The sequence below is a fragment of the Corvus hawaiiensis genome, chromosome 4 (genome assembly GCF_020740725.1).
Source record: "Corvus hawaiiensis isolate bCorHaw1 chromosome 4, bCorHaw1.pri.cur, whole genome shotgun sequence".
NCBI classification, from domain to species: domain Eukaryota; kingdom Metazoa; phylum Chordata; class Aves; order Passeriformes; family Corvidae; genus Corvus; species Corvus hawaiiensis.
This window is the reverse complement of record NC_063216.1, coordinates 914,109-927,519: the sequence shown is the minus strand read 5'-3', so window position 1 is coordinate 927,519 and position 13,411 is coordinate 914,109. Positions and strand designations below refer to the sequence as shown.

At 38.4% G+C, this 13,411-nt stretch overlaps 1 protein-coding gene across 13 annotated transcripts in view; it reads right to left on the bottom strand.

Annotated features, from left to right (window-relative positions):
* ERC1 (ELKS/RAB6-interacting/CAST family member 1) overlaps positions 1-13,411 on the bottom strand; it is a 283,730-nt gene that overhangs the window by 149,946 nt on the left and 120,373 nt on the right. For 10 of the 13 annotated variants that reach the window (XM_048300324.1, XM_048300335.1, XM_048300328.1 and 7 more), the window contains one exon: positions 6,345-6,356. The exons of the other annotated variants lie outside the window; for them this stretch is intronic. In XM_048300324.1, coding sequence (XP_048156281.1) covers positions 6,345-6,356 — 12 coding nt within the window. The remainder of the gene's footprint in view (positions 1-6,344; positions 6,357-13,411) is intronic. 13 annotated transcript variants of the gene reach the window in all.

The window sequence follows — 13,411 nt, the reverse complement described above, 5'->3', positions numbered from 1 at the left end:
TAACTACGGAGGCGAAACAGTGAATCCCCTCCCTGTCAGATTAAAGGTCACTGTCCCAGTCTAAGCTCTCACCAGCAAGAAAAGCTTACCGAGAACATACAAAGAATTTGTGAAACAGCATTTCCAATTTTATCTTCTCTGATTCTATTAACAGCAATAAAGTTTGAGAGTATCTGTGTTTAGGGATGGGGAAGAAGGCGAGAGCAGTATTAGAAATCATGAAAGAAAAATGTCTGAGTAAACTACTAGACAAAGCTACTAATACCACTCTGACCTATATCACAGTGATACTGTATTCCAGAAAGCAGAAATTCTTTTCAAAATTGTTTAAAAACTGAGAACACATATAGAAATTTGCAAGAAGTAGAAGTGCAATGGACCCCGCTTCCCCCCTTCCCCCTGCAATTTTTCTTCTTTCTTTTCTTACAGCTGTACAGTGCTATGAAATAACAAGACCATTTTTGTTTACCCTGTTTTATCAGGTCACTATTACATAAAAATTCTTACCAAAACCACACAAAAATTGTAGATCTTGTCCAAGAATACATACTAACTTACCATAGAAAGTCGGAATAATGGAGTAATTCTGTTTGGAGGGATGTCTGAGGATCACCCGGTTCAATGCCTTGCTGAAAACAAGGCCAAGTTAGAGCAGGTTGCTCCTAGCTTTGTTCAGATGAGTTTTGATTACCTTCAGTGTTGAGGGCTCCTCAGCCTCTCTGGGCAAGGTATCAGTACCCAACTGATCACTGTTTTTCTGTCAATTATCTCAATGGGAGTTATATTGAAAGCAGCAATTTTTGTCTGTTGCCTCTCAACCTTTTACCGAACATGTGTGAGAAGAGTCTGACTCTGTCTTCTCTAGAAATTTTGGAGGTGTATTTTGTGTCATCATCCGCACCACTAAAAAGACATTGAACACTGCTGATTCTCCTCTGAGCCAGTCATCTCATCACTGAAGGCAATCAGGTTGGTCAGGCATGATTTGTCCCTGTAAATCCAATACTGGCTGTTCCCTATCACCTTCTTTTCCTTCAGGCTCTTGGAGGTGACTTTGAGGAAAAGTTACCTCAAAAAGCTTCCCAACACATGAAGTTACACTGACTGGCCTGCAAGTCCCCAGATCCTCCTTCTCATCCCTCCTGAAGATGGGCGTGATGTTTGGCAGTCAAAGGGAACCTTCCCTGACAGGCAAAGCTTTTGAAGATGATAGAAAGAGTCCTTGCTTTGACATCAGCTGGCTCCCTCAGCAACCTTGTGTTTATCTGAGCCGATTCCATCAACCTGCATATTTCTAATTTGTTTAAATGACCTGCAGCTTGCTCTAACAATCCTGGGGTAATGCATCACTCCTGCACACTTTACATTATGTTCAGGGATCTGAAAGGAGTCCTTGAGAGTAAAAGAGCAGGAACTGAGCTGATCCTTTTCAGCAACTTTTTAAGAAGTCCTGCCCGACTGCATTCTCTGTAACTACTGTACTGTTGCTGAGTCCAAGGCTGTTAAAGCTTGTGGTACTGTCACTTATGGAACTGTTTGCACCAAGACTATTTTACCATAGATATACACATTCACTGCCTGGCTTTTAGAATTTTAACAGAAATAAAAATCTAGCCACTTGGGGGGATAAAATTTTGCACAGAAACTGGCCATTAAAGAGGAAGAATAATCTTCAGATTTTATTCCTTTGACTAAATGTGATGTGACACATATGGGTTAGTCAAAATGTTTATGTTGCATGAAGTTTGAGTGATCATTCCATTTAATCTTCTGACGATGACATGCTATGTAATTTGTTAACTTTGGGATATAGGACGATAGAGACGCATCTTAAAATGTCTTCTAAAAATAACTTTGTCTTTTGATGTTTCAAATAATATGGTAAAACCCCCACCTTTTTGTTATATCTGAAAAAATGGTGAAGGATTTCTCTCTCAGAGCATTTGACTCAAACCTCTTCAAAATTCACAGCATACTGTGACACACAAAAATTCTCCCTAGTGCCATGTCACTTGTCTTTCTAATACTACCTCAGTTCAAAATCCCACTGGAAACCTGCATACTTTGTGACTATATGTGCTGAAAACAAAGGAGTAACACAAAGAGAAAAACGATTCATTGTTTCACATAGTTAAATTAATTTCAGCAGGTAGTAGGAAATGAATCAGATCATATGAGACTGCAGCAAAGAGAGAATTCTGAGATGATGTACATCTGTGAATAATTTTGCTTAATTAAGATGTAATTAAATGAGGCAAGAAAAGAGGACTTTTGAAAGAAAAGGTACAGATCCCACTTGGAACAGGGAAAGCTCTGATAATCACTATACCTAAAGCAAATTTGAAAGGCTATGCCAGTGACTTGTTTTAACGAAAACCACAGTTCTATTTTGTGACCTCATCACCACCCAACCCTCATAACCAGACCTGATGCCTTCATTTCTTCCTTTTCCCACTACCATCTCTAAGACGCCTCAATTCTCCTCACTCACAAGGATCAGACAGTTCTTAAAAGAAGAGTACTTTATAGTGTAAATAATTCCACAAAGCCATTTTTGTTCTAAGTAGAATTACAGGAAACATATATTTAATAGAAAACAACTACTACAGATTGCTATTTTTTGGAGACAGCCAAGGAAATTTAAATGGAAACTTCTTTGAAGACAATGTTTCTGTCTCTGCTAAGCTAAAACCACTGCTGACTCAACACACTTGAAATTTTTTTCACTTCCTGACATGGTTAATGACCAACATTGTGGCAGAGTGAAGACCTGGAGTCTTCTGAAGGTATGAAACTGAAGAGCCAGCCACATTTCCAGCGACATTTCTCCTGACCGTGCTGGCACTTTGTCAGTCCTCAGATCCACGGCTTCCTGGAGGTGCAGCACATGAGTCAGTGTGCAAAGGTATTTCCAGCACAGTGAAAAGCCCACAGGTACCACAGACTACATGCCTGTCACTTAAGTACTCTGCTGTTTTGTTTTGGGGTTTTTTTTAAAGAATTATTGAATAGCACTCTGAGTTTCCTGTACTTGCTGAACTTTTTAAGCAACATTATCTGCTATTTTCTTACAGAAGGATGACATTTTAAACATTTCTTCGGTGGTTAGACATGTTCTGTTTAATATATATTTAGGACTCTGGAAAAAGGACTGAAATAATCCCCTCAGAGTTAGTATTTTGTTTTTACTTTGATTTTATAAGGCTACACTTGAGTTGCTACGCTGACATTTAATTTTACATGGACACTCTTAGCAGACTTTTATCTGGATTCATGCCAACAGCCTGTACTCATCTAATCACCAAGCCACTTTGCTTGTGGAAATAAGGTTTACAGTATTTCATTATTACTTCCTAGAGCATCAAATTCTCTTTGGTATAGCAAAAAATCCAGAAAACTTTCTTTTAAGAACTGGATTACTTGCTTTAAAATATGACAGACAGTACAATTAATTATGTGATCTAAACTAACAGAAAATCTGACAGTAGAAAGCAGAACACTGGAAGACAAGCCTCCTGTGGGATAGCTCCTGTCCAGTTAAGCTGCTTGTTACCTAGTTTGAGGCTGGAAATCTGACTTTTACTTTATCAATATAGCTCATTCTTCCCTTGAAAAACATGCAGTTGCTCATTAGAGCACTTGATGTCAGTCTTTTTATCTTTATCTATCTCGACTTTCGTGACACATATTCAGAAGAACAGCTTAGAAGAACTGGACCATATGATTTTACAGTATTTTTTCTAATTTTTTTCACTGCTTCAGGTAACGACATCAGTATAGTGTTATTTGGCTTGCTACTCTTGAACTCAGCCAGCATTGGGGAGTTCTTTATGTGAGGCTGTCATCAGCAGAGACGCTTAGCAAAAAAACTTCTTATGGAAAACTGCTTTAATCCCTATGCTTTCCAAGACAATTTTATTTACTATGAATCAGCATGACATCCACTCTAGATCCTTAAGACTTCTGAGCAGTAAGTCCATGTCACACCAGCAACAGTGATGCAGATTACACGGTTCTATTCTGATTCACTGAGTTTGTCAACAGGAGAGAGACGACGAAAGCTTAATGGACAGATCAGAGAATTCAGAGGGTATTGCACTGATTACTGTAAGCAAAGCTGTTCTTGATGGGAACAGAAATAATTCAGAGTATTTCTTCCTGTTAGAAGACAGACATACCTAACACATTTTTTACATATTCAGTTCTTTTCCATGAGACATATTTGCTTTGGTGTCTGAAAAAATTGCTTTACATCATTCAGAGAAAAATAAAGTTATGCCTCCCATAGTAGCTTCCAAGGTAGAATGTAACTTCACAGAACAGCTATTTCTTCATATGTTGCAGTCAATGGTAATTAGGCAAAATCTGAAATGCTTAGGAAAGAAACTAGTGTACTTCAACCACTGTAATTTTCCTGTTTGCCCTGAAGAGAATCTTTTTATTTTGTTTCTGGCCAGCAGAGATTTTGTAGTTCCAAGAGCAGTCATTCCACCTATTTCCTTACGCTCTTGATTTATTTTAACAAATAAATGAAAACCTCAGCAACTAACCATAATAATTTTAAAAACTGATAAAAATAATACCAAAAAAAATCAATAAACCAACTAAGAAACTATGAGGACAGAATGGACAATCTCTTTAACATCTTAGCAGAAAACTCTTCCAAGTTCCTAATCCTAACACCTTGAATCACAGCCATATCTTCCCTAGCCAAATTTTAAAATATGCTCTAAATGTGAGAAATAAAAGTTATGGTTACATTGCTTGTGAAAAGAGAAATTACAGGTCTTAGAAAGCCAGGTCTTAGAAAGACCAGAACCAAACAGCACCCTAAAACTGTTTCCCCTCTTATCATTAATTCCAGCATAGGCACAGGTATTGATAAAACCCTACAGTCATATGGATCAAAGTCGAAACACCTTTGACAGCTGGATTCCATAACATCTAGGACTTTATCAGGCAAAGCACACCAAGTTCCACTCATGGTGGCAACAGGCAAATACAGACTGCCCCCCAGAGTCCTGCTCGTGCAGCAAAAGACAGTGTGGTTATTTCAGAGGAGAATGCTCACAGGGCAGAAAAAGCTTCCAGGCAGTTGTGTTTTTTGGGACCTGAAGGGGGTCATTCAAGGCCAGACCTCCTCTCCCCAGTAATTACAAGTACGCCAGTAAGACACACTGAATACGGAAGGTACTGATGGATGACAACAACATGATGAACTTCCAACCTTTTTCCAGTTTGTGGGAGGAAGAAAAACACGCACCCAGGGCCACAAGTGCAATGCCTGTGCCAAACCAAGGTCACGACGCTGACACAATTTAAAGGCGTCAGCAGCATCGCAGCACCGGGGGATTCCAGTCACCACCACATTTTTCAGTGCTAATCATGAACAGCAAAGTCGGATGTTGGTTGATAACTCAGAATTTTAGTCTTTAAGTAGTGGCTTTCTGGGCAAAGACTGCCTGAAACAATTATGATCATTCCTTCTCCAGGAGTCACAGATGCTTTCTACCAAACAGACTTTATCAGCAAAGACTAAAATCCAACATAGTTTCAGAGCTTTCAAAGGCAAATGGGAGTCATTAGATAATGTACTCTTACTTGTATTATTTAGGCCATAGATGTTTACTCTCAGCTGCTCTACTGAAATCCCAAAACCTATGGTTAGCAACTGCTTTTAAAATATGAAAACAGAAAAATGAGCCATGGCTGAAAGACTCAAAACATACTGTCTCTTGGTAGGCTTTCTTCAGTGGTTTATCACTTTGTGTTTTCAACAAATTCATCCTCCTCCTAATTCACTTATATTTAACCCTCAGTCCTCAGTTCTTTCTGACAGCACAGCACATTCAAACTGCACCAGAAGTAGTTCTGCGACATCACTGTAAGGTTTCAGGCACAGATGCAATGATAAAGATCCAGCAGTTAAAGTTTGTATGACTAGTATTTCAAAGGAACTACTTTTGCACTCCACAGCATGTGTATGTATTAGGGAACATGGCTAATGCCAATCTCTTATCTTCTTAAAGTAACAGATAAAACCAGTAATATTTAAACTGTCTTCCTTCAGCTCCCTGTTCCTGTATTTTTTTTCCCTTTAAAAATTTCATTGGTTAGGCTTTCCCCTTCTTCCCAGGGCACAGCAGCATTGATTTACAATGGTTAGATATAAATTCTTTCCTTCTAAACATGCACCCTATTCAACCCATCCTCCTACACAGGCGTAACCAAATCTCTGATCTTTTATTTTGCAATCATGTAATTTGATGTGCAATCTTCTGTAAGATCTCAAGTTTAGCTGAATAGACAGTTTTATAAACACCCTTTTAAAAGTGAATACTGACCTTGAGGTGAGGCTGAAGGAAGCAGCAAATCCAGGAAGGAGATGCGAAAGAGAAAGAGTTAGAGTTTGTGAAAACAGAGTCCAGAGATAAAGCAGTTCAAGAATAAAGGACAAAACAAGCAGATATAAATCAGGTAATGACACACAGACACACAATCACTCACAAACACAGAGCTGCATGTTTTATAGACATCTAATAAAAAAAAAATAATAAAAAAAAAGAAATAAGAGAAAAAGGACCTTTAGATTAGATTACACCATTTCAATTAGAGGCAACTTTCTGTAGAGCAAGTAGTCTCCAATATGTAACAGTTCTTGGAAAAAGAAAATAAGCCATCTTACAAGAAAACTTCAGATTTACATCACATCATTAGCAAGTACCTTTCTTCCAGAATTCTAACGAACATTTTGAAAATACAGAGTTTGACTATCTCAGATGAAACCTAATGTCTTCCTTTATGACATCTTCTAGGGGCTTATTTTCTCTCCATGAGCAAGACTCAATTTTCCTGCAGACGATCCCAACTTGTCTAAACAGACTAAAGAGAAAAGAGAAAAACCCCAAGCATGGAGTAAAGTCCTCAAGACCTGAAGACTTGTCAAAGCTAAAAGCTCATCTGTCTTAATTTTGACATTGAAGTCACCCCTTCCAAAGAGAAACAGAAAAAGCAGCTGCCTCTTCTTCCTACCGTATAATTCTCCTGTATAAGGTGCAATCTAAAAACAATAATGACCAAACAGGTATATTTTTGACAGTTCTCTCCAACATTGTTCAACAGCAGAACTGACCAAGACAAAATGCTGGAGTCCCCAGTATTACATGAGGTCCCATAGGTTCATTATTGCTTTTCTTTTTTTTTTTTCCAAATGTCTCCAGTATCTTTCATAGGCATCTGCTGTCAATTTCACTGATAACAGCAAGGTAAGTCAACAAGGAACCATAAATACACATCTTTTCAATCTGGTTTTAATTTTGATGATTTTCAGTCAATAGAAGAGAGGCAAAGGGAATGTCCTTCTGTCCAAAGTAGCAATTTGGCTTTCACAACACATGTTGTACTTTTCCCATGGCAAAATTTCACTCTAAAAAGGCAGGATATGGGCTGGATAAAAATATTTCTATAGGATAGGCTAACTGCTGTATCCTTTATTATTACTCTTGGTATATGGAGGTATGTAAATGAAATTTGAAGACCTTATTTATGGCATAAATTTTACTATCGACCGTGTAGGGTATTGAATTTGTACAAGCAGCTGTTGTTGGTCTGTTACAGATTAAGTAGTGCAAAGGTACTTTTCTTTGGCTTCTGAACCAACATTCTTCAAATCAAGCTCTTCAAGGACAGCTGTTGTAAAGGCTGTATTATTTGGGGATTTGGGGAAAGATGAGACTTGTAAAATGCCAAATACCACATCTCAGCCTTTGATCTTGAAGTAACTTTAAATGTTCCAAAAGCCTTGGTTAATTCATACAGAAAAATGTGTAAGTAAGAATGCTGACTGAAATTCAAGACTACAAACAAATTTAACAAAAGGGAACAAAAATGTGAAACTAAACACTTGGTTAAATATGGAAATAAATAAGCTAAGAGGAAAAATTTAGGGCTTCTCATTTTATGTTTCAGGGATTCTTTGTTATTCCTGGTTGCGTCGTAATGATGTGATATTATTTCTTCAATTTAACAGTGAAAAACAGGCTACAACTCAGAACAGCCCAGTAGAATTTAAATGAGCCATACAGTTCTTCCAACTGCTATTAAAGGTAGCATCTTTTGCTGGCACAGGATGAAGGCAAAACAGTATGTAGAACACTATGCTGAGGTCACTTGCAATTTTCTGTGCACTACAGAAGTATTATTTAACCAGCTGCATGGTTTTTAAACAGAGAATAATTATTGCTACATCTCCATTTTGTTATGGAATAATTCTTTCTTCCAAAGAAAAATATATTTTGTGTAATTGCTAGCCCCTTTTCCAAGTTTTTGTTACAGAGGTACAAAATATTTTTCAGAAGTGTGGATTTTTAGAATAACCATAATATTTATCCAAACAAAAATAAGGACTATGTCTGAAAGCACACTAAAATTACAAACACAGTCTGTAAGTGTGTTATCACTCAAACTAAAACCAAGGCAGACACCTGAAATTGTCAGCCATTAGGAAGTAAATGGAGATCTACCATGGACTGGAGGTGAAGCCTCAGTTCATGGGCTACATCAGTGAAATTGAACAGAGGAGCACAGCAAGCATCTGCCCCAGGCAGCAGCCCCAAGCAAGCAGGATCAGATACATACCGAGACATGCTCATTACAGAGCAAAATCACAATTTTTAGTTTGCACTCTTTCCCTTCGAGCAAGAACACACACTTGCAGCATTCCTTACAAGATCCAGCAGCAGCGTTCCTGCCCAGCCCCATTAACTGTGTACTCCGATGCAACAGTCACACAGGGAGACAAGACAATTGTAATGCCAACTGGCAGTCTCAGAGAAACCCATTTTCTGCTAAAATACCATCTCGTTAATTTTAAAGGTAGAGCCGACTCAAATCTGATCACTGGGTGAAGATCAAAAAAAAGAGATGTGAACGCTTAAGCACTGTAATTTAGAAATATCTATTTTGAAAGCTGTTGGATATTCCAGTTACAATTTTTTCCACATGCTTGTATATTATAGGGAGCAGAATAAGCCTGCTACGTTTGTCTCAGATGTACTTAGGATGTAGTTTATGTAACGATTTTCAGTCAACCTTTGAATTCCACTTGTTTGGCAGTGAATGATTGTGTATATTTATTACTCTGTCATTCCTTCAAAGCAGTCTGACAGGGAACAATAGGCATTTGATCTTCCTTGTGTCTGTCAAAGCAGAAAGGTTATTTATGTTTACCACTTTTGACATGTTTTCTTGATAGAAAGAATGATGGCTGGTCTTTTCCTTTTTTCTAGATTGGTATTTAGAGGGATAGGGAAGAGATGGAGAGACAGAGACAGAAGGTTTGTGTGTGCATCCATGCACACATGCATGCGTGGATCTAAGAGGCCAAACCCAGCCACACACGGCCACAACGCAGCACTAAAATCACTCTTTCACTGGCTTACTGGCAGTTACTGTATATTCTTTTTGTTCTTTCTGTACTCCAAGATAATGTCAGGATCGGACACCTTTATTTTCACTGTATCATTTGTATGAAAGAGAGTTTTTGTGGGATTTTTACTCCTTTTCCACTAGCTTGTGAGTATGGATACTCTCATATTGCTCAAAGATATTGACTGAAACAAAGCTACAAAAAAACAGCTTTTGAAGAGATGTAGTAAAGGAAGGTAATGAAACTGATATGCAGACTAGACTCATTACTTACGTGATGCTCTTTCTCCTCACGTTTATAATTATTTAAATTATATCACAGTTCTTACACTCTACTGATCTATCAGCTGGATTAGAAGATATCTGCTAAATAAAATCCATCATTGCTACAATACAAGGCAAATGACAACTCCTATACTCATTACAGGCATAATAGGCATGATAGGGAGAGCTTGAAAACCACCTTGATTTAGTGATAAAAACAAGCAGGACTTCGGCACTAAGGAGAATTTGGCAGGAAAAGAAGCCTTCAAAAAAGTTCACAATCAGTGCTTCTTGTTACTGGTATTTCTGCAGTGCAGGGTCCTTCCTGGAGGATCCAAGATCAGATCCTTAGTCTTAGATTAGCAGACAAACCATGCTTTCAGCACACTGCTGAATGTAACAAAGGAGTTGGTCTGTAATCAGTTCCGTGGACATGAATCACTGTTTAATAGTGTCAGTCCTGCCTGCTTGAACACGGACATAATACCACGTTTAGGTGGTTCAATGAGGGGATAACACAGCGAGCTCATTCAGCCAAAGCCTGCACCAGCCCTGACCTCTCACCATGGACTAACTGGGGTTCTTCAACTTTGTATTTCAGAACAGTTGTTTCTGCAATATCACAAAGTTTCGGTTTCTCCCAAACACAGGAAGAGGGAAAGAATGGGAAATGAAGGACACCTAAATAAAGAACAAATCGAAAAAGGATATCCCATTATATGAAAAAGGTGAGGATGGATTGAGGAGTCACCATAAAATCACTGTGATGGGGTTTTTATCTGGTGCTCTCTGCAGATGGATTTGCAATTACTGGCAGTGTCTCTGTGTCTCTTTTCTTTCCTTAAATGCAGGTTTCAAAAGCAGTTAGTGAGTCTGAGCATTGATCTTAAGGCACTTTAACAAAGGCTGACTTCTAGAAGGCGGACGCTCTCTGAACGTCAGCATACTTTCAAATGTCTGAAGTTAAATACCTGTAAGCAAATGTGCCTGCATCTTTTATTCTTACCTCTTTAAAGATGTTATACTAATATGAAATGGTTTTTGTTCTCCCTCTGTGAAACTTGATATGGGACTTCAGGTGTAATGCTGATCTTGTATGAAGATAAAGCAAGACTGAGAAGAAAGAAATTACTTCTTCCTTTCCTAGCTGGGAAATTATGAAAATCTTAATATTCAACAGATCCGTGTGCTCAGAGGTGGAGCTGGACTAATTATGGGCCTGACCACTTCCTTCCATTACAAAACCCTGTCCTCAGTTGCTTGCCAAATATTAAACCGTTGTGCTGCTACTTCCCATGACAGGTTCAAACTAACTGGGGGTTTGGGGGGAGAATTTCAGCTGTGTCCTTCAAAAAAGGCAGCATTCATGTGGAAAAAATTTGTTCACATATGGTTCAAGATTATATCACTTCACACAAGATGTGAATTAAAATTATAAGGCAATCTTCATCTTGGAATATGCTAAATCTTGAGCGATTTACCTTAGAATTTTAATATTTGCTTAAGGTACAGATTTTTGACGGAAGTGGATGAAAAACACAACAACAACAACAACAGATTCTGCCTTGTAATAATACCATGCAATCATAAGATAAATATATTTGATTTGCTTTTATGTTTTATGGCAACAAAATGGACTGAAGTATTTTAAAATAATATGTAATTGTTTCAGGTTTTCCAATGCCTGAATCAGAGTTCAATTTATTTTTGGAGGACTAGAATGAGTTAAGACAATATAGAATTATAGCCATACCGTCTCTCAAGGTTAACTTTAATGGTGACGATTATGACTTCATAAACACCTTTCTTTAATTTCTTTAAATTACAACATATCTTTAAATTATTTATATGCACTGGTGTGGTCCTTGCTTAGGAATTCTCTAAAAAACTACTGAAAAATTCACAGAAACAACAAACTTAAAAACCAAAGACAATTATTCCAAGATATGAGTAGCAGTTTGAAAGTAAGTATTTCAGCTTCAAATTGTTGACCTAAGCTTAGGGCATAATTTACTAGTACAGTTTCCTTTACACTGTTCTAGGAAACTGTAAAGTTGATGGAAAATACAGCTAATTTCTCTCTCCATCTATCCTTCACAGAACACTAACCAAATGTATCTGTCTTAAAGACAGACAAAATAAGGTACTTCATTCTACTGTCCACATTTTTCAGCACTCCTTTGAGATCCCTCAGTGTTTTTTAATCTTTTATTTATTGTTGAGAAGAAATACTTAGGATGAGGAGTGTACCTTTTGGCTGCTACAAATCAAAAGTTGGAAGGCTTCTTCTTGAAAAGGGCATCCTTAAATTCTTTTCAGGAAAACTCTCCAAATTCTCTTTCTTAAAATAGCCAGTAATTCCAGCTGTCCTTAACAGGACTGCTGGTATTCCACAGCTGAGTGCTGTCTTCCTTTGTTTCCAAAGCAAAGTTTCCTTCAGGCAAAAAAAAAAAAACCCCCGTGTCCTTACAAGAACTGCCTATCTTATGTAGGGAGCATGCCAAATGAAAATCGATTTTAAGCCTGCAGCTGGAACCAGGACTTCCATATATATTCACTCAGTGCTTACTTCTGAAGCAACATATACAGATACAGTTACTGCCACCTCTAAGTACAAAGCCCATTCTTATTTCCACAGTGTGTGCACACAAACAGGTATGTGTATAAATACCCATCTGAAGGCTGTGATGGCCATGTCCCAAATAAGGAGCATTACTTTTTGATTGTTTGTTTTCTTATTACAGGATAGTCATCACTACAAACCTCAAGAATAAGTCAGTACTGACCTCTATCAATGACACATTTGAGAACACTTGAACACTGAGTTTTAGCTGTTTCAGGCAGAACTGGTAGCAGAGATTAGAACCAAAGGTAAAACACAGCAAGAGAATTAGAATTAAAAAGCAACAGCTTCTGTCAGGTTTAAATCAGGGAGAACAGCAGCAAACATCCTTTGGACTGTGGTCACAACCAGAACTTGTATTTGACACAAGCAGTTCCTGTTTGACCTAAGGAAAAAAGCAGAATTGCAGCAGCCCCAAACAGCAGCAGCAGCAGCAGCAGCAGCAGCCGGGCAGCCAGCGGCGACATTCCAGCCCGGAGGAAACAGAAGCCTTGTAGGGCACTCACTTTCCCAGGAAGTCCCACACAAACCCCCCTACGTGTTGCGGTGCAGGGACCGACACCTGGTAGGGAGGGTGCAATTTGCGGGAGCCGTGCTTTCTGAGGAAAGGCACAGTCACAAACACCCCCCGGACAAAACAAAACAACACAACTCAGGGGACCGGGGCGGGACGGGACAAGTGGGAAGAAAAAGCGAGGAAGGAAACAGAACACAAAATGAAAAGTTACAGAGAGACAGGAGGTTATGGAATGGCAATACAAAAAGCAAACAGTTAGTTACAAAGAAGTGAATAACCAGACAGCTACAAAACCCTCTACACCACCACAATAGGGGACAGAAACAAAACTTACAGGGCTGTTCACCCAAGAAGAAATGTGAACTTAGGGCCCACCTTCCCATAAGAAAAAGCAAAATCCTCCCCACAAAGAATATATACCAATGAGCTCATGCATTCAACCTTGTGTTGACTCGAGAATATTTTTCAAACTTTTGCATAGCATGCACCATACTTAACACTTCTTTTTTAGTATCTTTTGTCCCATTCACAGCTGTCAAACAACATCTCCCACTCAGTAATTGCAACAGCTACTGAAGAGT